Source organism: Candida jiufengensis (genome assembly GCF_024610255.1).
Source record: "Candida jiufengensis strain CBS 10846 chromosome Unknown scaffold10, whole genome shotgun sequence".
Lineage (NCBI taxonomy): Eukaryota > Fungi > Ascomycota > Pichiomycetes > Serinales > Debaryomycetaceae > Lodderomyces > Lodderomyces jiufengensis.
The window spans coordinates 261,926-283,210 of record NW_026261570.1 but is presented as its reverse complement, the minus strand read 5'-3'; the positions used below and the strand labels follow the sequence as shown (position 1 = coordinate 283,210).

At 26.2% G+C, this 21,285-nt stretch overlaps 10 protein-coding genes across 10 annotated transcripts; 2 read left to right on the top strand and 8 right to left on the bottom strand. All coding sequences in view use genetic code 12, as the record gives it.

Annotated features, from left to right (window-relative positions):
* Positions 1-220: 220 nt before the first annotated feature.
* Positions 221-1,222, bottom strand: KGF54_005620 (uncharacterized protein; the record flags this gene model as incomplete). Its single annotated transcript, XM_051766437.1, has 1 exon — positions 221-1,222. One exon carries the CDS (start codon positions 1,220-1,222, stop codon positions 221-223), a length of 1,002 nt encoding a protein of 333 aa, XP_051617393.1.
* Positions 1,223-1,788: 566 nt separating this feature from the next.
* On the bottom strand, positions 1,789-2,646 carry KGF54_005619 (uncharacterized protein; the record flags this gene model as incomplete). Its single annotated transcript, XM_051766436.1, has 1 exon — positions 1,789-2,646. One exon carries the CDS (start codon positions 2,644-2,646, stop codon positions 1,789-1,791), a length of 858 nt encoding a protein of 285 aa, XP_051617392.1.
* Positions 2,647-3,025: 379 nt separating this feature from the next.
* On the bottom strand, positions 3,026-6,079 carry KGF54_005618 (uncharacterized protein; the record flags this gene model as incomplete). Its single annotated transcript, XM_051766435.1, has 2 exons — positions 3,026-3,767; positions 5,055-6,079. The coding sequence occupies 2 exons, from the start codon at positions 6,077-6,079 to the stop codon at positions 3,026-3,028; spliced, it is 1,767 nt and encodes a 588-aa protein (XP_051617391.1).
* A 1,620-nt stretch (positions 6,080-7,699) lies between these two features.
* On the bottom strand, positions 7,700-9,031 carry KGF54_005617 (uncharacterized protein; the record flags this gene model as incomplete). The annotated part of the gene is made up of 1 exon (XM_051766433.1): positions 7,700-9,031. The coding sequence occupies one exon, from the start codon at positions 9,029-9,031 to the stop codon at positions 7,700-7,702; it is 1,332 nt and encodes a 443-aa protein (XP_051617390.1).
* Positions 9,032-10,817: 1,786 nt separating this feature from the next.
* On the bottom strand, positions 10,818-11,411 carry KGF54_005616 (uncharacterized protein; the record flags this gene model as incomplete). Its single annotated transcript, XM_051766432.1, has 1 exon — positions 10,818-11,411. One exon carries the CDS (start codon positions 11,409-11,411, stop codon positions 10,818-10,820), a length of 594 nt encoding a protein of 197 aa, XP_051617389.1.
* Positions 11,412-12,991: 1,580 nt separating this feature from the next.
* Positions 12,992-14,458, top strand: NUC2 (Nuc2p; the record flags this gene model as incomplete). Its single annotated transcript, XM_051766431.1, has 1 exon — positions 12,992-14,458. The coding sequence occupies one exon, from the start codon at positions 12,992-12,994 to the stop codon at positions 14,456-14,458; it is 1,467 nt and encodes a 488-aa protein (XP_051617388.1).
* An 18-nt stretch (positions 14,459-14,476) lies between these two features.
* On the bottom strand, positions 14,477-15,349 carry KGF54_005614 (uncharacterized protein; the record flags this gene model as incomplete). Its single annotated transcript, XM_051766430.1, has 1 exon — positions 14,477-15,349. The coding sequence occupies one exon, from the start codon at positions 15,347-15,349 to the stop codon at positions 14,477-14,479; it is 873 nt and encodes a 290-aa protein (XP_051617387.1).
* Positions 15,350-17,260: 1,911 nt separating this feature from the next.
* Positions 17,261-18,055, top strand: CDC34 (SCF E2 ubiquitin-protein ligase catalytic subunit; the record flags this gene model as incomplete). Its single annotated transcript, XM_051766429.1, has 1 exon — positions 17,261-18,055. One exon carries the CDS (start codon positions 17,261-17,263, stop codon positions 18,053-18,055), a length of 795 nt encoding a protein of 264 aa, XP_051617386.1.
* Positions 18,056-18,475: 420 nt separating this feature from the next.
* Positions 18,476-18,892, bottom strand: KGF54_005612 (uncharacterized protein; the record flags this gene model as incomplete). Its single annotated transcript, XM_051766428.1, has 1 exon — positions 18,476-18,892. The coding sequence occupies one exon, from the start codon at positions 18,890-18,892 to the stop codon at positions 18,476-18,478; it is 417 nt and encodes a 138-aa protein (XP_051617385.1).
* Positions 18,893-19,794: 902 nt separating this feature from the next.
* On the bottom strand, positions 19,795-21,192 carry ENP1 (snoRNA-binding rRNA-processing protein; the record flags this gene model as incomplete). Its single annotated transcript, XM_051766427.1, has 1 exon — positions 19,795-21,192. One exon carries the CDS (start codon positions 21,190-21,192, stop codon positions 19,795-19,797), a length of 1,398 nt encoding a protein of 465 aa, XP_051617384.1.
* Positions 21,193-21,285: the final 93 nt, after the last annotated feature.

Here is a 21,285-nt window from a genome sequence, read left to right as displayed (position 1 = left end):
CAATTTTGCGAAAATTATTTAGTAGAACTACAACTTAATAAAATTACTGGCGTTTAAATGCAAAATTAACTTCAACTTCAAATCTCAATCGCAAATTCAAAGAGACATGTCAAAGAATGTTCATAGTATATACATAGACATTTGACATGAGATAAAAAAGTAGACAAAATCAGTATCACTCAGATCTTGGAATATTCATTAAAACTCTATTTGATAAATTCTACTTTAGCCAAAGTATCACATATTCATCATATATCTCTATATTCCAAAGTTTGTGCCAAATTTTGTCCTCTAATGACTTTTCATAATAATTTTTATCGACCTTGACCTGAAATCCATACTTTTTCCATTTCTCTATATCATATTTAGCACCAAGTTTCAAAATAAATGATTCTGATATCCTTTCATATTCCAATTGTCCAAATCCTAAACTTAAATAATGGACTAATGGTAAATTATCAATCAAATCATCAGTATACTCCACTGTTGTATTAGGACCAAAATAATATAATGTTAATTGAACAGAAGGCTTGAAATAATCTGTTACTGATTTGACTGGAAAAAAATTGGGACTATCTTTTGTAGGTTCAATAAAGATACAAGCTGTTTTACAAGCTATTATTTCGTTTGGATTGTACTCTTCGAGCGTCTTTATTAGTGTTTGATATTGATCGTAATTCAAATTCACTGTTATACGTCCTATTGATTTGAAGAATTTTTCAGTCTCCGAACGAATCTGAACAAAATTATCCTCATAGAATCTTTTAAATATTTCAAAACTCCCATTCAAATATCTTTGATCAGTATTATTAAGATGAACATTATGTAAATTGTGTCGGTTTAAAATCTTTAAGGAAATTTTACTTAACCAAACAAATGAGTGCCAATCTGTATCCCCAGTCCAGATTTGAAAGTAACGGAATAAATGAGTATATTTTGAAATAGTACTTGTAACCATATTGTAATCAATAATAACTGCATTTCTCCCTTGTTTATTGATATGTTTATTCTCAAAATTAAGATATATTTTATATTTGAACTTCTCAAGGTATAATTCTTTTTCTTCCGACTCAAAACCAGCATTTAATATCATAAGAGTATCATTCGGATGAAATTGATTTAACCAATGTATACATTGTTCTGTTGGTAATTTTAGTATTGTTTGATCTTTCGGTATAATTTGTTCCGTAATCTCAATGGGTAAATCTTTCAACTCCATCATTGAGTAAGTAAGTTGTTAATTGAGTGAGTTGAATTGAGTATTATAACGCTTGTCGATTATCTAGTAATTATCAAGAAACTTAAATTTAAGGTTGAGAAAAAAATTTAGTCATACTGTAGGGGGTTATTTTTTTTGTTTATTTTGTATATTATATCAAAATATACCAGTAATGATACTGATCAAATGATTTTATCTTGAATTAAACTCTTCAATACAATCAAATAGTAATCTACAGTATTATCACTGTAAATAGACCCTAGCAAACTAGTATGCTTTTCCAGAAAATACCAAACAGCACCTTTGCAACAAGATCAATTAGTTACTTAAAGTTCTGTGTTAGGGAAACTTGCAATTATAAATTTAGAAGTAAAACAATTAATGTGCCAATTAAAACCATAGAATTACATAATCTCGGTAAATTTTTTTTTTTCCAGTTCTTTCTGCACACTTTGTCCTCAACCAGAATGTAGAATTTTTTGTCAAGTTTAATCTGAAATCCAAATACCGTGGTTTGAATTGGTGGGGCTGTCTGAATGTTATTACGGGAATGTTCTTCGTATACCTTCTCATAATCCAATCTTCCAAATCCTGTATTTTACTTTGGGAACTGCAACAGTTAAATCATCAACAAATTCAACCGAAGTGTTGGGGCCAAAATAATGCAAAGTGAATACGGTTGTAGGCTTAAATAAATTGGTTACAATTTTGACGGGAAAATAAACTGGACTATTTTTAGTTGGCTCAATGAATATCAGTGCTTTTCTCAAAGTTATCAGGGTTACTGTTTTATACTCTGCAATTGAAGTTGCCAAGACTTGGTATTGATCATAGTTTAATTGAATTGCAACATCATCTAAGCAGTTGAAGAACCCACCAGAATAATTTGTCTGAGTAACTGTATTAGTTTTATTGGCTAAACTTGTCTCCGTCTCCAGAACTATTCTCGTGAATATATCTTGATAAAACTTCATAAATATTTGAAAACTACCACTTAAATATTCAGAATCTGTATTTCCGAGACAAATACTTGTCAAATTTTGACGATTCAAATGCTTCAAAGAAACTTTGCTGAGCCATACAAACGAATGCCATTCCGGATTTCCTGTCCATATTTGGAAGTGACGAAATAAAGATGCATACCTTGCAATCACACCAGTAACTAATTTGTATTCAAGAATTATCCCCTTAGCGCCCTTTTTTTTAACAGGTTCTTCACCAAAATCAAAGTAAATTTTATATCTAAACTTATTAAGATAATTTTCTTTTTCCGTGGATTTGAAGCCAGCTTCTAAAATCATGAGAGTTTCACGAGGGTGAAATAAATTTAACCAATGTATACATTGTTCAGTTGGTAGTTTTAAAATAGTTTGATCTTTAGGAATTAGTTGTTCAGTGAGTTCAATAGGTAAATCCTTTAATTCCATACTTGAAATTCAATGCAGTGTTTGAAAAATAAACATTAAACCACAATGTTTCTAATTTTTATATAAAAGTATAATAAAATATATGCCTAAAATTGTTCAAATTTTAGGAAAGTATAAATCAATAATTTTCCAAATGTTTAGATTTAAGGGGTAATTTAGAGAGTAGAATTTAATTCTACTTTTTTCTTCCAAGATACTTATTTAAACTCAACACTTTCAGGTTGGTTTACATTGTTATTTTCACTGAAAAACTCCATGAGACAAAAAGAGAGGAGAGAACTACATCGTTTTTTTCCTGAAACAATACTTATCTTTGGTATTAGGTTGCAATATCATAGGGAGTAGAACTTTATTACGCTTCTACATATATCGCATCAATTTAAGCTCGACAAAAACTGGGTGGTTCAAACCATATAACAACAAAATCTTGATTAATTTCTCTTTTCCAATGTCTTTTTTTGTCAGTTCCTTGAATCGAATTATAATATGTTCTACTAAGTTTAACTTGAAAATCCAAACGTCTTCTTTTTTCAATTTCTTTAAATACTTTGTAATACTCTAACTCTCCAAAACCTAAATTTAAGCTGTCAAGATTCAAGTAGTTGAAGTTAGTTAGTTCATCAACATACTGGACAGTAGTAAATTGTCCAAAGTAATGTAAAGTCAAGCTTTTAGCTGGCTTGAAAACTTTATAGACCAATTCAGGCTTGAAGTAGACTGGACTAGTTTTTGTTGGATTTATAATTAATTTCGCCAGTTGCGGCACCATTTCAAATTTTGTATCAAAGGCTTTTATTGTCATTACTACCTTTAGATATTTATCATAATCCAAATTCAACTCTATATTATTGAGATTTTTAAAAAAACTTTCAAAATTTTGCACGTTTTTATTGAAATAGCCAATTGGCAGTGGTTCAATTTTATTCAAAGTTCCATTCAATATACTCATATACCTATTTCTGAAGATTGTAAAGGGTAAACTTATTACCAGATCATCAAAGTTCAAGAATTCAACATCATATAAATTTGAAGAATTAAACGGTTTTAATGGAATTTGACTCAACCATACAAACGTATACCTTTCAGGATCACCAGTCCATATTTGAAAATAACGAAATAAACTATAAAATTGGGAAATTGTATTAGTAATTAACGCACAATCAATAAATATGTACCTAAAATAATAAATTTGGTTAGGTCTTTTGTCAAAGATGAGATAAATGATTCTATTAAAACTGATATGAAACTTCACGTAACCAAGCGAGTGAAACCCCTCAGCTAAGATTGTCAAACTGTGTAATGGATGCAATAAATTTAACCATCTTATACATTGATCTAGGGGTAATTTTAAAAGAGTTTCGTCTTTTGGAATTATTCTAGGAAATAACTCATTAGGTAAGTCTATTAGTTTCATTGAAAGATTATATGTGTTTGATGGACAGCTTTTGTATTTGCCAAATCAAATTTCGTTACGTCTGGTAGTTTAAGAATTCGGAAAGTGTAACACAATAAGGGGTAATAGTTTTTAAGATTAAAAATTCCTTGGATTTAAAAATCAAACTTGCTATTTTACTTCAGGGATTTAAGAACAATTCTCTATTTTTACTTTTTTTTATGTTTATTTTGACTATTTACGTGGCGACTACACTGATGACGCATGAGGTATTTGAATTTAGTAAAAATCCAAAGTATAAAAGATGATTGAAATTTTGTTCTTATTGAGAATTTCAGTAAACATGAATTGTAGGGTTCATACCATGAAACTACACAGTATCTACAATTTTCTTTTCTACATTACTTTTTGCTTTCATTTTCTTCAATTGACTCGTAAAAAGCTTTACCAAATTTTATTTGAGAATCCAAATATCCACTATCATTATTTTTAAGATTTTCAAATTATTTTATTTATTCTAATTTTTGAAAGCCAGATCTAGGCAATTAAATTCTGTCTCTAGTTTGCTGAAGTTTGACTTGGATATCCATTTATTCGTATTCAATATGCTTCACATCTTCAACTTATAAGGTTGAAATAACTTCATAGAAAACCAACTTAACCAAAGATAAGTTAGTCTGTCAGTATCATCAGTTCGAATCTGAAACAAGCGATACATCATATTAGTTTTGAAAACTGACCAGCGATAAATTCGTAATTAGTACGGTTAAGTATATAGAGAAGTAAACAAATTTTGAGGGGAATGAAGTTGAAGCTATTTGAATTTACTTACATGTCATAGCTTTAATAAGCACTACTAAACATTAATCAAATTAACTAACTTTGAATATTATGTCAATTTCTTTAACGCGACTAAAGAATACACCAAATCCAGGAGTAAATTAAGAGATTTAATTTATTTATTGCTTAATCTATAGAATGTGACGGTGATTACAAGCTATTAGGACGTTCATACCATAAGATCACACAATCTTTATAAAATTCTCTCTTCCAAAATTTCTTACTTACATTTTTTTGAATTGAATTGTAATATGATCTGCTAATTTTAACTTGAAACGCAAGTCGTAAATCACGCTCTACAGCACTATTTTTAAAAAGATCAAAAACTTTAACATAATCTAGTTTCCCAAATGCTAGACTTATACGTCCAGGACTTTGTGGTATACAGTATGTAAACTCGTCCAAGTACTGAACTGTTGTTTCTTGACCAAAATATTCAATTGTTAAGTTTTGTCTTGGTTTAAATAAATCAGTCACTATTTTAGGTTTGAAAAATTTGGGACTTGATTTAGTTGGATTGATAATAATTTTAGCAGTAGTGGGAGTTATGGAATCTCGATTTGAAGTATATTGATTTATCAAATCAACCAGTTTTAAATACTCATCATAATCTAAATTAATTTCAATATCTAATAAATTATTAAAAAAACTACCAAAATGACAAGGATCTTTTTGTATTGGATAATGATGTGGTATTGATTCAGTTTTGTGTCTAATTTCTTTTAGTATATTTTCGTATTTGATTTTAAATTTTGTGAAATTTGTTGTAAGAACTTTATTATCAGTAACAGACATTTCAACATCATATAAATTTTTGGAATTATTAGGTTTTAAGGATAATTCACTTAACCAAATAAATGTATGCTCTTCAGTAATTCCAGTCCAAATCTGTAAAAATCGAAAAAGATTTGAAAACTCCAATATACGATTAGCTATTAATGAATAATCAATTATTATAAAATTTGAATAATGTATTTGATCTATTGCTTCACCAAAATTTAAATAAATTTTTCTTTGAAATTTTTCCATATACAACTTCCAATCTCTTGACATATAACCAGCTTTTAGTATAGTTAGACTTTCATATGGATGAAATAAATTTAGCCATTTTATACTTTCAGTTATTGGTAAATTTAATAATGTTTGATCTTTTGGAATCATTTTTTGGGTTAATTCTATAGGTAAATCAATTAAATGCATTTTTAAATTAATGTTGTTATACTTTGATTATACATCATCAGAAATTAAAAAAATTAAGAAATTTAAAAAATCATTAATATATATAATATTTATAATATTTTCTTTAAAGTGTATATACATAATTAAAAATAAATTTAAACTTTATGGGGATTCAGTGTTTCAAAAAAAGTTCAAATTCACTAAAAAAGAAAACATAAATATGGGGTAAAATTTTAATTTAAATATTGAATCAAAAAATAATAAAAATTATACTTTTTTATTTTCTTCTTTACTACTAATTTTAATTATATATATACAAAAGACTAAAATTATAATTATTTGTATTACGAATAGGAGTGATTATATTTGTAATTAAAAACGTTTGAACTATGATATTATTTATATAGTTAAAACTAAACATTATAAGTGATATTAAATTTATTATTTGGAATCAAGGATATTAAATTCAGTACCTTAAATTTATATCAGTACCTTAAATTTATAATATAATTCAACAAATTCTTCATTCAAAAACTCATTACAAATTAATATAAACGCTATCGATGATAGCGAATCATTTGAATTGAGTCTTAATAATAAATATAATGTTAATAAGATTGATCATCAGAATGCATCAAATACCCCACATTTCAATCAACTTACCTATCCAGATAACAACGCACCAGAATTTGATCAAGAACAACCATATATCAACAACATAAATCAACAAACTCTACTATTGACTTATTTGATTAGAGGTGAACACAAATGTCTAAGATTAAATCAACATGTCAAAATGCATTAATAGACCCATTATTGTCCAATTATTGGGAGTTCTGCTTTGAAGTCATATCTGCATTCTTATATGAACATGTATTTGCTGAATATGAATAATTGATGATGAGTATAATACTAAAAACAGCTTATCAATAGAACTATTTAAAGGTTCACACTATAATACTCGTTCAATCTTACTACACATCCAAATGTTGATTCAAGTTTCAATATAGATATTATTTACAGAGTAAATGCAGAGTTGAAGTTTACGCTAATCCTAAGAATTAATTGAATTAATTGTACATAAAGAGAAGAAACTTTCAAATGATTCATGTGGTGATGAAAATTCAAATAGTAATAGTTCTACTAATGTTTGTTGCTGTGATACAAGAAACTTGGATTGAATGAATAAAGTCAGTTAAATTTAAAATATAATGATTTAATGGATTTGAAATTTGTAGCTCTTTTTACTCTATTTTTTGTTTGTATTCTAAAACTGGAATTATTGTGTTTAATTTTTGTGTCTGTTTCAGACCTGCAGAATTGATGAATATCGAAAGTAACTGATTGCAATTTTCAAGCCTTGTTTGATGCAATATTTTATACTATACAATTCTGATAAATTTATTAGACAACTACAATAGAATCAATTAAAAATATTTATTAAGTTTTGTAATAATAAAAAGCAAACTAAATATAAAAAGATTGAACAATAAAAACTCTTCAGAATCCCATAAGTAGATACTAATAATAATTCCTCTAGCTGGCCAGACTTGAGCAACATATATATACCACCACTTATTTTGATGAAAAATTTTTTAAATTTTATTTCTGAAAATTCTTGTATTTTTAATTATTTAGTCTTTATTGTTCTAAATACACCTCAACGTTGTCACCATAGTAATTTTGAACTTGTTGCAATTGAGTGTTTTTAATATTTCTTTTGTAAATTGGATCTAATCCTCTATTTTCACGATAAACTAATTCAGACATAAACTTTTCTATTGTTTGTGAATCTGCTTCTTCACAAGCTTTTGCTTCTTGTTCAAGATTTTGATTTTGATTTTCTTTATTTTTTAAACATCCTTTAATTGGAGGTTCTTTTCTGTTTTTATTTTTTTTAAATAATTTTAATTTTGAATGTAATGATTTTTTACAACCACTTGAATATATCTTATATAAACATAAATCTAACTCTTCTTGAGTTAATTGCTCTTGTTTCAAAGTTTCTGAGATTGATGAAATATCAATTTTATTATTGGTTGTTTTTGCAATTTTTATTTTATTTAAAACGTATTTTTCTACATGTTTTGGAATATCTTGAGTTTCTTTCCCTTTAGTAGTACCATATCTAATGAAGTTTTTGAATTTTTCTAATTTACCTAATTTTTTTTGATCAGGTTTATTCGGGTTATAAATGAATTGAATAACTTTATCCATTTTTTGAGTATTGTTTAAATTTGTAGTTGATGATGATGATGAAGTAGTTGTAGTTGGATCAGTACTTTGAGCAAAAACATGAATAAATTCATTGAAATAATGATATTGTAAATCTTCTTTATTATTATTAATGAAAATTAAATCAGAAGATTGGTTAAAAAACTGAATAAAATCTTTAAAATATTGGTAAGGTAAATCTTCTTTGGTGTTGGAAATACTTTTATTAGTAAAAACATGAATAAATTCATTGAAATATTGATATTGCGAGTATTCCTTAATTTTGATGATATTAGCGTCATTGTATTGATTGAAAGCATCAATAAAATCATTAAAATATTCTAATTGTAATGACGCATTTTTGTCTAAAGCATTAGCAATAGCAATTGGATCCCTACTTGGATGAAAAGCATGAAGAAAATCAGTAAAATATTTGAATTGTAAGTTATAAGATAAGTCAATATTATCTTTGCATTGATTTTCTAATACAGTTTGGTTTTCTGATTCTGATTGTTTTTTTAAATCTTTAAAAAATTGAGTTTTAGAAATTTGTAAATTTTCTAATTGTTTAAAGATATGTCTACTAAATTTAGCAGGTCTAAAAATTCCAATTTTTGTAAAATTATGTTGTTGAGGAACTTTAACCTCAATTGATGATTCTTTTGTTTGGTTTTTTGAGATTGATGGTGAATTTGGTGATGGATAATCAAACGAAGTATCTTTTTTAATATTTTCTTGAAATTGAATATTTGAGGACATTTCAAAAAAAGTTAAGTTGATTGAGTTAAAAGTTGAGTAAATGAATTAAATGTATTAATTATAAATTTGTAATTAACTGAGATAATTGATTGCTTGAAAATTTGGTAATTTAAATTCGTTTGGATTGGGATTTAAATTATAGTTGAAATGAAATAGTAATAAAAAAGTGGGAATTTTGATATGTTTTGCAACCAGAATTAATAAATAAATAAAATAAAATATAGTTCATGGTAGTGTGGAGCACAAAAATATTTGTATGTGATTTTCAGATTGTTAACAAAGTCTAAGTAGTAATTGATTTGATCTAACTGTATTTTTATTTATTACTTATAGAATTTGAATTGAGCTCAAATATATTTTATTGAGCAGTAAAGTAAATAAATGATTAAATATATGAATGAATAAATAGGTAAAATAAATAATTGAATCATTCTGACCTCAACCTTAAGAATACCATAAACAAATCAAATTATAAAACACTGAAACAAAAAACCTTTATTAAAAATATAAGTATATAATTAATCATGTTAAAATTGTGTACAATTACTGAATGAATTAAATCGAAAATAGGAAATTAGTCAAATTATTGAAAATTTAAATAAACCCTAACATATAATTGATATTTCAAACAAGTATTTGTAACATGTATTTTTCAAATTGATCATTTGCTAATCCTATAACATTGATCAATCATGAGTAAAGGGTGATTTAAATCCACTAATAAAACAATGTGAGACCAAAACAGTTGAAGAAACAATTATAATTTAACTTTTTTTTAAGTGTAATAAAACACATAGGTAATCCATATTTACAATTTATTGCCAATGTACCTCCTGGAGCTATTGCATCAAATTACAATCCATTATTTTCCAGTTTGATGCACTATGCAATGGTGAAATTTGTAGTTGTTGAGAGTTCAAATTGCCGGGATTTATAGTTGATGTAAAGTTTGTGGATGAGGTTATTCTCAGTTGTCAAAAAGCTACTGAAAACTCTTATATTTGATGATGAAGTCAATCCAATTGAATAATTTTCACATAAAACATCGATTAATTTAATCTTTAAGTTTCACTAATTAATTGTTTACACCAGTTTGACTATTAAATTGTACAGAAGGAAATTGATTTAATTCACCAACAACACTCCAATCAATACCAAAACTTCGCAAAACACCTCTAGTTAATCCACAGGGGGTTCGATAAATAAATTTTGAGTTTTGTAATTGTATCTTGCATTCCTCGCTGAGATCTAATATTTTCAAATACCCCGATTATTAATACAAACATGCACAAGTTAATTTCTTCATACCTTTCTATATCGTTCATCAAATTTGATCATTTGATACAAATGTTTGCTGGTTGTGATGCTAAGAATTTATTTATTGTTAAGACGCGCACTAAAATTTCAGGCTGTAAGTCCTCAAGATTAGTTCTTTGCTTAAACTTAATCCAAGTGAGTGTCATATTGCTCAGACAGCTTAAATTCAAAAGTTGAAATAAAAATTTGAAATAATGATAAGGTTGAATGAATATGGTTGTCAAAAATTAATTGGATGTACTGCGATATTTTGAAAACTAGGGGCTCAATTTAGCGCAATTGAGAATGGATGAGGAAATAGATGAAATTGGTCTTCTCTATATAATTATCTAATAATACAATACTTTTATTAAACAAAATCAAACAATAATTATACAAATACTTTAACTTTTAAATGATGATAATACTTTCAAAATGGAAATCAAACTTCTAATAATCAACATCAGAAAAATTATGATATTAAGTTGAATCAATTCATTCCAAAATAATTTTCATGTTCAATTTGAAATTCATTATCTAAAATTTGATCATGTTGTTGTTGATACCCATCTACTACATAACTTTCAACTTCATGACTTGGACTTAAATGTATATTTGATTGTGATTGATTATAAAAATTATGGGAGGAAGTGTTTATTGAATTCATTGAACTTTGTTGACTTAATTGAGGTTTCTGATGCTGATGTGGTGGTTGTTGTGAATGTGAGGTTTGTTGTAATGATTGATTATATATTGATTGAGGAGTAGTTGGAGTTTGATATAATTTTTCAACTTGTTCAGATTTAAAAGAATATTCTTCAAAATTACAATCTTCAAATTTTGTTATAGTTTCACCACTTGTTAAATCAACATATTGTCTTATTGAACCCCATGGAGTTATTTTTAATATCCCACCATCTGGATGTATAAATTGTGGCCATTCTGGATTTGAATTTATTAAATCTTCTGTTGTTAAATTTTTTATTTTTTTATAATCATCTTGAAATTCATTGTTTTTTCGTTTAGTGTTTTGATTGTGATATGAATTCATTGATGGTGGAGGAGTTAATGTTATATCTATCATAATGTCTAGTCTATGTTATTATACAAATAATTTGAGTATATGTCTATATGAAATCGGTGAAAAAATGGTAAAAACTTAAAGCCTATTATGGAGGTAATGGGGGTTGAAATATGTGTAACTTAATAACTGAAGTAAAAATGAAATAATAGTAATGAAAATGAAAGTAGTTGAAATTGAAATATAAACCCTAAAAAGAAGAAAATAAGTTATAAATTGAAAATTATAAATTGAAATATTGAAAGGAAATTGAAATTATAAATTCAAAAAAATTTAAATAAGAGAACTCAAGGTTAAATAATTTATTACATATAATGGAAGTACTTTGTACCAATTTTTTCTTAATTAATAAATTTTGCAAAAAATATTTTACTATATTATTATTGTACTGTATATAAAATTGTACTTGAAACCATTTTACTAATTTTGAAATTTGTTATATACAGTACACTATTTATTTATTTTAATTTCCGAATAAATTTCTTTTTTTCTCTATCTGTTTAAAAAACTTTCCTCTAATCTGCGTTGATACTTAAAATTTTATATTTAAAACACTTGTGACTCTTAAAACAAATGAACAAGACAAACCGAACACTGAAACATCACGAAACATCACTAGGTTAAATGGTTTTTTCTTTCTTATCAATTAAGATATGGATCCTTTCAGTTATTTCTTATATTCCATCTCAAGTTACTAATTTGCATTAACCAGCTTTCTTATTTGTATGCAGTATATGGAATTGGTAGCTACGAAAGGCACGTCTTTTTTTAAAATAAAAATTATTCTCTAATCTATACCGAATTAGATTTTAGACGTGTTTTCTCAACAGTGTATCATTACAGTATACTTTTAAAATGTAAAAATCAAAAAATTTAGTCTACACATGAGTTTAGACTTGAATTACTTGAAAAAATTTGAGTATTAAGTTTGTAAATTTTGAAATGAGTTATTTGACTAATTCCGCTTAGTCATTATCAATAAATTCATTTTCAATAGTAATTTAATGCGTTATTCGCTAATACAGCTCAAGTTGAAATAAATAAAGGGATAAGATCATTTTTGTCATTTTAATTTGAATTAAGCCGATCCTACATCTCCTTTGAAAACTTACTGCAATTGCTCTCACTATTACTATATCTCGTATGCTAATACGAATTGTATATACACATTTTGTTCTACTATACATTGCCTTATCGTTGTTAGTTATTGATGTTGATAAATTGGTCTTATTTCAAAAATTGGTCGTGTAAAGTGTACACTTTTTATATACTACTGATACTATAGCCAATTAAATAAAAAGAGATTAATATTACTTGTAAATTATTTGGTAGCCTTCACTCTCATACATTATTTTTTTTCATAGCATCAAATATAACCAGAGATAGAATCAGAGATTAAAGATTAGTTAGTGACAATCAAAGGAATTTGGGACAAACAAACAAACAAACAAACCTTACAATTTATCTATTCATTCATTTCACCTAGCATTAAAATTTTCAATTCTTAACTCAAACATACAACTATTCAATAACTAATCACTCACTTTTTCAATCAATCACATACTTGTTGTCAATATACAAAAATGTTAAGAATAAGATCATCAAATCATATTAATTCGATCACAAGAAATCTAAATAAATTCAATGTCACCCCAATAATACAACAACAACAACAATGTCGATCATATGCAGAAACAACTGTCCCTACAACACCCAAAGAACCAACAACTGCAAATGCTCTTAATGCAATGGGTAGAAAAGTTGATAAATATTCAAAACCATCAGGAATGTTTGGTAAAACTACATTTTCAGAAGTAATGGATGAAACAAATATGATGTGGGATAAATCAGATTCACCAGATAAAGTATCAAAACAAAATACTAAAATTAGACATTTTACAATAAATTTTGGACCTCAACATCCTGCTGCTCATGGTGTGTTGCGTTTAATTTTAGAATTACATGGTGAAGAAATTGTACGTAGTGATCCTCATGTTGGTTTATTACATAGAGGTACTGAAAAATTAATTGAATCAAAAACTTATATGCAAGCATTACCATATTTTGATAGATTAGATTATGTATCAATGATGACAAATGAACAAGTTTTTGCATTAGCTGTTGAAAAATTATTAAATGTTGAAGTACCAATTAGAGCAAAATATATAAGAACATTATTTGGAGAAATTACAAGAATTTTAAATCATTGTATGTCTGTATTAACTCATATTATGGATGTTGGTGGATTAACTCCATTTTTATGGGGGTTTGAAGAACGTGAAAAATTAATGGAATTTTATGAAAGAGTTTCAGGTGCTCGTTTACATAGTGCTTATGTTAGACCAGGTGGTGTAGCACAAGATTTACCTGCTGGATTATTAGATGATATATATATGTGGGCAACACAATTTGGTGATAGAATTGATGAAATTGAAGAATTATGTACTGATAATAGAATTTGGAAAGAAAGAACTGTTGGTGTAGGTGTTGTTTCAGCAGATGATGCATTAAATTATTCATTATCAGGAGTAATGTTGAGAGGTTCAGGAATTCCATTTGATATTAGAAAATCACAACCTTATGATGCTTATGATTTAGTTGATTTTGATATTGGAGTTGGATTATATGGAGATTGTTATGATCGTTATCTTATAAGAATGGTTGAATTTCGTCAATCTTTAAGAATTATATTTCAATGTATAAATGATATGCCACAAGGACCAGTTAAAGTTGAAGATTATAAAATTTCACCACCACCAAGAAGTTTAATGAAAGAAGATATGGAAGCATTAATTCATCATTTCCTTTTATTTACTAAAGGTTATGCTGTACCACAAGGAGAAACTTATACTGCTATTGAAGCACCAAAGGGAGAAATGGCTGTTTATGTAGTTAGTGATGGCAGTGAAAGACCTTATAGATGTAAAATTAGAGCACCAGGTTTTGCTCATTTAGGAGCTTTTGATCATATTGCAAGAGGTAATTTATTAGCTGATGCTGTTGCTATTATAGGTACTATGGATTTAGTGTTTGGAGAAGTTGATCGTTAAACAGGGGGGCGGATATGTCTAATTAATAATTTTATATAGAATATATAATGATGTACCAGCACCTAATGCAGCAAAGACTTTTATAAATGGATTATCATCATCATTTATTGGTTTTTGATATAAATTCAGATATGTAGTAGCTCCTTTATAAGTAGTACTACCTCCATATTTTACATTTGAATAATTTTTTTGTCTTGATTTTTGTTGTTCTAATTCATAATGATCATTTTCTTTTATATTATTAACGTGACGTAATAAATGTTTAGTTTTCAATTCTTCAGATATAGCTTCACCAGATCTTGATAATTGTGATAATATTCTTCTCTTGGTATTTTCATCTAAATATTTATCCAATATTCTTTGTTCAAATTTTAAATTTCTATTAAGATGTTTTTCATAATCAAAATGTGGAACATCAAATTTATCTCCATGATTTTTATGTTCTCCTGAAAATTTAGATTGATTATCTTGAAATTTTGGATCTGTATAATGAACTTTATGTCGTTTTGTATTTAATCCAGATGCTGTTGTATATGATTTACCATTTTTTGAATAATATTTTGCATCTCCATAATATCGATTATATTCATTTGATCTTCTTGATGCAAAACCTTGATTTCCTGATCCAGTATGTAATGTTTGATCGTATGTACGTTTCTTTTTAATATCTTTTAAAGTATCATATGCTTCTACCATTAATGCAAATTTTTCAGTATTTGAATTTTTTTCTTCTTCTGTTAAATGTTGATTTAAATCTGGATGATATTTCTTTGAAAGTTTTTTAAATTGTAATTTTATTTCTTTGATGGATGCATTTATTGGTAAATCTAATAATTGATAATGATTTATTGAATTTGATGATGTTGCAAAACACCGTATTGATGTGAACATTTTTGAATGTGCTAAGAACTTGTTATGAACGAAGTATTATATCATATGATTTATGAGGTTTCAAAGTATATCTATGTAGTTTTTATTTAAAGTTTATTGTTGGTTGTAAATTAAAATTTGAAACATTTTATAAGATCAAGTTGCTTAAAAGATTAGAAAATAGTATATTTTTTCCTGCATAAAAATTATACAGATCACAATCTTTTCAAGCGATAATCGGATTTATTTTACTTAGTATTTAACACAGTTGTAAAATTATTTAAGAGGAAATGATTCGTCGATGCTGGCTTGACTTGACTTGTTTATTCTAGTCTAGGTGCTAGTCTCAGATTGAAACAACAGTCCATCGATTATTTGGTTGTATGTTAAATTTAAAAAAATTTTTGACAATTTTTGTAGTCAAACGAGTGTAAATTTTTATTGCACCCAATGTATAAATGTTTTATTAAAATCTCTTCGCCTTTTATTTAATATTTAAAACCTCTGAATTCATCTTTGAGTGGTTCAATAGAGAAAATTATAGGAAATGAAGTGAGTATTTGTTATAGTAGTTATCTAAAGAAGTTGTGGTTCTTATACGAATTGAGTAATTAGAAAGAAACTTAGCTTATCAAATCATTGAGGAGACTTTTGGTTTATGATCTTTCGATTAAAATTCAATATTTTTGATATCATTGATTGTTATTGATATTAAAAATGCAAAAACCTTTCGTATGTTCCTAACTAAGTTACACTAATATCTCATTCAACATTAATATTAAATATTTGATAAATGATTGAATAAGTTACCTTTTTATCCGTTTTAAGAATATGATCAAAAATAGGTCGTAAATTAATTGAATCTAGAACGAGATAGGGCGTCAAATTTTAAATTTAATTTTCAATAGGTTTTTTAGTTTTTTAGTTTTATGATAATTGAAAGAATAAAAAGTTTCTTTTTTCAACCACTTTATGTATTTAAGTTAAATCATCATCTTAGTTTTATGTATGGCATTATTCTTATAATGATATTAATATTAAGTATTAAGAGCATCATATGGGAATTTTATGAATTTTGAACTATCATATTAATCTTTTGTTTAGTAAAGTTATACTACAAAAGAACATCGATAAGCAATAATAAAAGAGTTTCCTTTAAACAATATATTGAAAATACTCTAATCAAACAATTTTGAAACTTGCCTATTATTCAATAACGTAAATAAATAAATTCATATTTGTTTTACAACTACTTCTATTCCACCACAATTTTAATAAGTATAAAAGTGTAGAAGTATGATTACTTTATAATAACCTCTATTATAAACTCTAACATAAGCTCTATATAAATTATAATAGTAATAATCACCCTCTGGATATATGTAATATTTGTATTTATTAATATTAATATTAAGATAGATTTCAAATTTAAAGAAAAAAAGAAACAAAAATAAAAAAAATAAATAACAAAGATTTTTAATCATCAACAATTTTTAATTTTATAATTTATTATTTATTATTACAAATTTATAATATTATAATTAATTTACAACCAACCATTTCTAAATATACAAGTATTACTGGTATTATTAATCATCAAACATATATTTACCGTATATATCAATAATCAACAACTACATCTTTAAATAACAACAACCATTAACAACTCATAAATAAAGTAATTTTTAATTTTAAATCATTATACACACTATATATCTTATCTTCAGTTTTTTTATATTACTCATTTCATTTTAATAAAATTATTAAAACTACATTATCATATACACCACTTTAACAAATATTTACTATATATTACTAAACCAAAAGGATTCAAATAAATAACAACATCCTCATTTAATACAAATAATCAATCAGAAATATTTTACCACATCAATAACATTACATACATATATTACATACATACACACTAAAATGAGTTCAAAATCAGCAGCAGCAATTTTACAACGACAATTTAAAGATTTAACAGATCCAAAAAAGAGAATTCCTTCATTTCATATTGAATTAGATGATGATAATATTTTTTTATGGAATATTGGAGTAATGGTATTAAATCCAGATTCTTTATATCATGGAGGATATTTTAAAGGACAAATGAGATTCCCACAAGATTTTCCATTTTCTCCTCCTTCATTTAGATTTACTCCTGCTATATATCATCCCAATATTTATAGAGATGGTAGATTATGTATATCAATATTACATCAAGGAGGTGATCCAACATCAGATGAACCAGAAAGTGAAACTTGGTCACCTGCTCAAACTGTTGAAAGTGTATTAATTTCAATAATTTCTTTATTAGATGATCCAAATGGTAATTCACCAGCAAATATTGATGCAAGTGTTGAATTTAGAAAAAATTTTGAAGAATATAAAAAAAAAGTTACAAAAGAAGTTGCGAGATCAAAAAAAGATATACCAGAAGATTTTATAATGCCAGAAGAAATTGAAAATGCTTATAGTAATTCAAATATGAAAAATTCAAATTTAATTGATGAACCAATTGATGAAGATTTTTGGTATGAAAGTGAAGAAGAAGAAGAAGAAGAAAGTGGTAATGAAGAAGATGATGATGATGAAAATATTGATTCTGGTGATGATGAAGATGAAAGTTTTGATGAAGAAAGTTTAATGGATGAAAATATTGAAGATGTTGACGAAGAAGATGAAGATGAAGAAGAACAAGATGAAGAAATGATTACAAAATAAATAAATTAAATCAATCAGGGTTAGCTTCATTTTTCCTATCAAGCAATCAATAAACAAACCAAATGAAACAGATCCTTCAACAAGAATCATACCTACCTACTATTTTTCACCCATCAAATCTCCCAACCAACAACTATAGTTACTTAAAGGTGAAAACTAATTATAGCATATTTTTTTTTATATTATTCCACAAGTTTATACCACTTACTTTTACTTTTTTGGCTCTTTTCTCATAATCATTTTGTTTTTTACAAAGGTTTTCTACTACACTGTTTATAATACTAAATAGTTTTTGTTTATGTTTTGTTTCATTTCTAATACAAATTTATATATATTAATCATTATTTTTCTATACTTCTTTTTCATATCCATTAACTTATTAGTAATATTCAAATCTCTATAATTTCATTACTCATAATTTTAATTGACATATCCTTTTAATCCATCTTTTAAAGTTTTAGATAAATTATCAACTTTTAATTTAGCAATAGCATCACCATCATCACCATTATCATTTGAAGAATTTAAATAAAACAAAGTAACATAATAAGTCAATTCTTCTTCATCATTAGAATCTATAGAATTATCATTATTTGAAATTTTTTGTATAATACATTTTAATTCATTAAATTCAATAATATTCCATTCTAGATTTGTAGATGCTACAGAATTGTAAGCTATGAGTGAATATATTTTTAATTGATCTTCTGTTGTAGTTGTTATTGTTATTAGTTGATTACCTAATTTTGATAATAGTGATATTGATACTCCTTTGAAATTGGTTGTGGAAGTTAGTGTTGCTTTTAGAAGTTTTGATATTTCATTTTGTTGGATCATTTAGAATTGAGAAGTATTGGATTGATTTTAGGATTTGGGTTGTAAATTCAGGGTTGTAAGTTTTTGATTTATTTTGATTATTCTAATAATTGATATAACTTTTGGTTTTGTGTAAGTGTCATTTAATAGCTAAATACGTCACAAATTGAGGACAATCGAAATTTATATGAAGTTAAGGAAAGTTTAAAATTATTCTTTTTAGGTTTTTTTTTTGGCTGCGAAAAAAAAAAAAAAAATTTATGTACAAGAAAACAAAAAATGTATACTGTTCACAATTTATAAAGTATATGACAAGAATTTTTAATGTTTACATTCACTCTTTTCATTCGGAAAAAAAATGCATTTACTGGTTTTATGCAGCAAAACCTGTTTGCTCTCGTGATTTTGGTATGTGATTTCTTGTAGTATTTCACTCAAAAAGCAATTTTGATTTTCGTAAATTGTAGGTATATCGTACATTGATTTTAATATACTTGAAATTTGTAATAGATTAGAATGAATTATTATTAAAAAAATTGAATCAAATTGTTAGTAATTGTTGAAAAAAAAAGTTATAAATTTATAATTGAAAATATAACATTTGAAACTTGGTTATATATGAAGATTATAGTTGAAAATTTGTAATTGTGAAATATAACATTAGTATTCAAATTGCAATCTAAATGCAACCAAATGTTGAAAAACTTTCAACAGATCAATCTACAAAGCGTAAAGACTTCTGACAATAGGACATACAAAAATAATACAATTAAAAATCAATAAACCCAAAACTTTTAGAAACAGACTGGGTAAGAATTATATAGACATGCAACTTCCAGTCTGTTATAGACATGCAACAGGTATACAAACATAAAAGACAAATCTACATTTTCAAATTAAATTCTTAATTTTATTTATTAATTTTAAAAAGCGTCAATCATTAACCCATCTTGTTGTTGTTGTTGAGGAGCCACAAGTCTTGGTTTACCAGCCAATAATTCTCTTCTAATTTCAGGTCCAATAGCATGATGAAATCTTTGTCTAACAGTTTCCAATAAAAAATCTCTTTGATCATCAGTTATATCATTTTTATAACGTTGAGCAAATGATAAAAATGCTTTATGCCAAACAACAGGTAATTGAGGTATTTCAATTTTATCATTATCAATTTCAATAGAATCTTGAGTTACATTTCTAAATCTCATAAAATAAAATACTAATTCATCTAATGTTTGATAAGGTAATGCATATTTTTTCTCTATTAATACCCTTATGAAAACAGTAGTAGCTGGATTAAAATCTCTTGATAATAATTGTGATAATGCAACTGATGAATGTAATACTGGTACTGATACTTTAGTTAATACTGAAGCAGCAATTGTAGCTTCACGTACTGAACAAAACCCATCAACTAATGGTAATAAAAATCCTTTAAAAAATGCACCAGGTTTATATAATGATTTTTTTAAAGCTCTATAAATATGATAATTTAAATGATGATCATCTGAATCTTCTATAGAAGATCTGAATTTTTCTAATAATACCATTTCAACAAAAATTTGAGCTTCATTTGATTGTAAATTAGATACAAATAATTTTGTAGCTTCATATGTAGCATGAGGTGTCCAATTTGCAGGGTTTGTAACATACAATACATCTTTCCAATTTTTCAAACTAGGTAAAATTTTAAATAATTTAGGCAATTTACCATGTGTATATGTTGATAATATTTTCCCAATTTTTTCATAAGCCATTATTACTTTTGGTGGTAATAAAACTGCATCTTCTTGAGGTTTTTCAGTTGGTTGTTTAGTTTGTAATTCTTTTTCTTGAATTTTTGCCAATATTTTATCTGCCAAATTTATTGATTGTTCTCCATTTATTGATGATCCATTATTTTGAAAATATTTATTAAATAATTCTGCATCTTTTTCATCTACTTCTATTTCTTCTTCGTCATATATTATTTCTTCTTCTTCATCCTCTAAATCTGAATATTTCTCTTCTTCTTCTGATTCTTCTTCATCACTTTCGATTGTTGTACTTATGAATCTTTGTTGTTGTGGTGGTTCTACTTCCTCGTTCTCTTCCTCATCTCTTAATTCCTCTTGTTGCTCTTTAGCTAATTGTAAAATTTTTCTCGAACTTACTGCATCAAGATAACCTTCTTCTTGTTCCTTTTCTGATTTATTTGTTTTGGATTTTGGATTTTTAATTTTTGATGTCCTTGGTGTGGTTCTTAAATTACCACCCAGCGTTGATATATCTTTTAATAAAGGATTATGACGTTGTTTTAGTTTTGAATCTGTTATTTTACCCATTTTGATTTAAGGTGTTATAGTAGTTAAAGAGATATTAGTTACAAAAAAAAAAAAAAAAATATTTAATCTGTTTCATCTCATCGTTAATTTTAG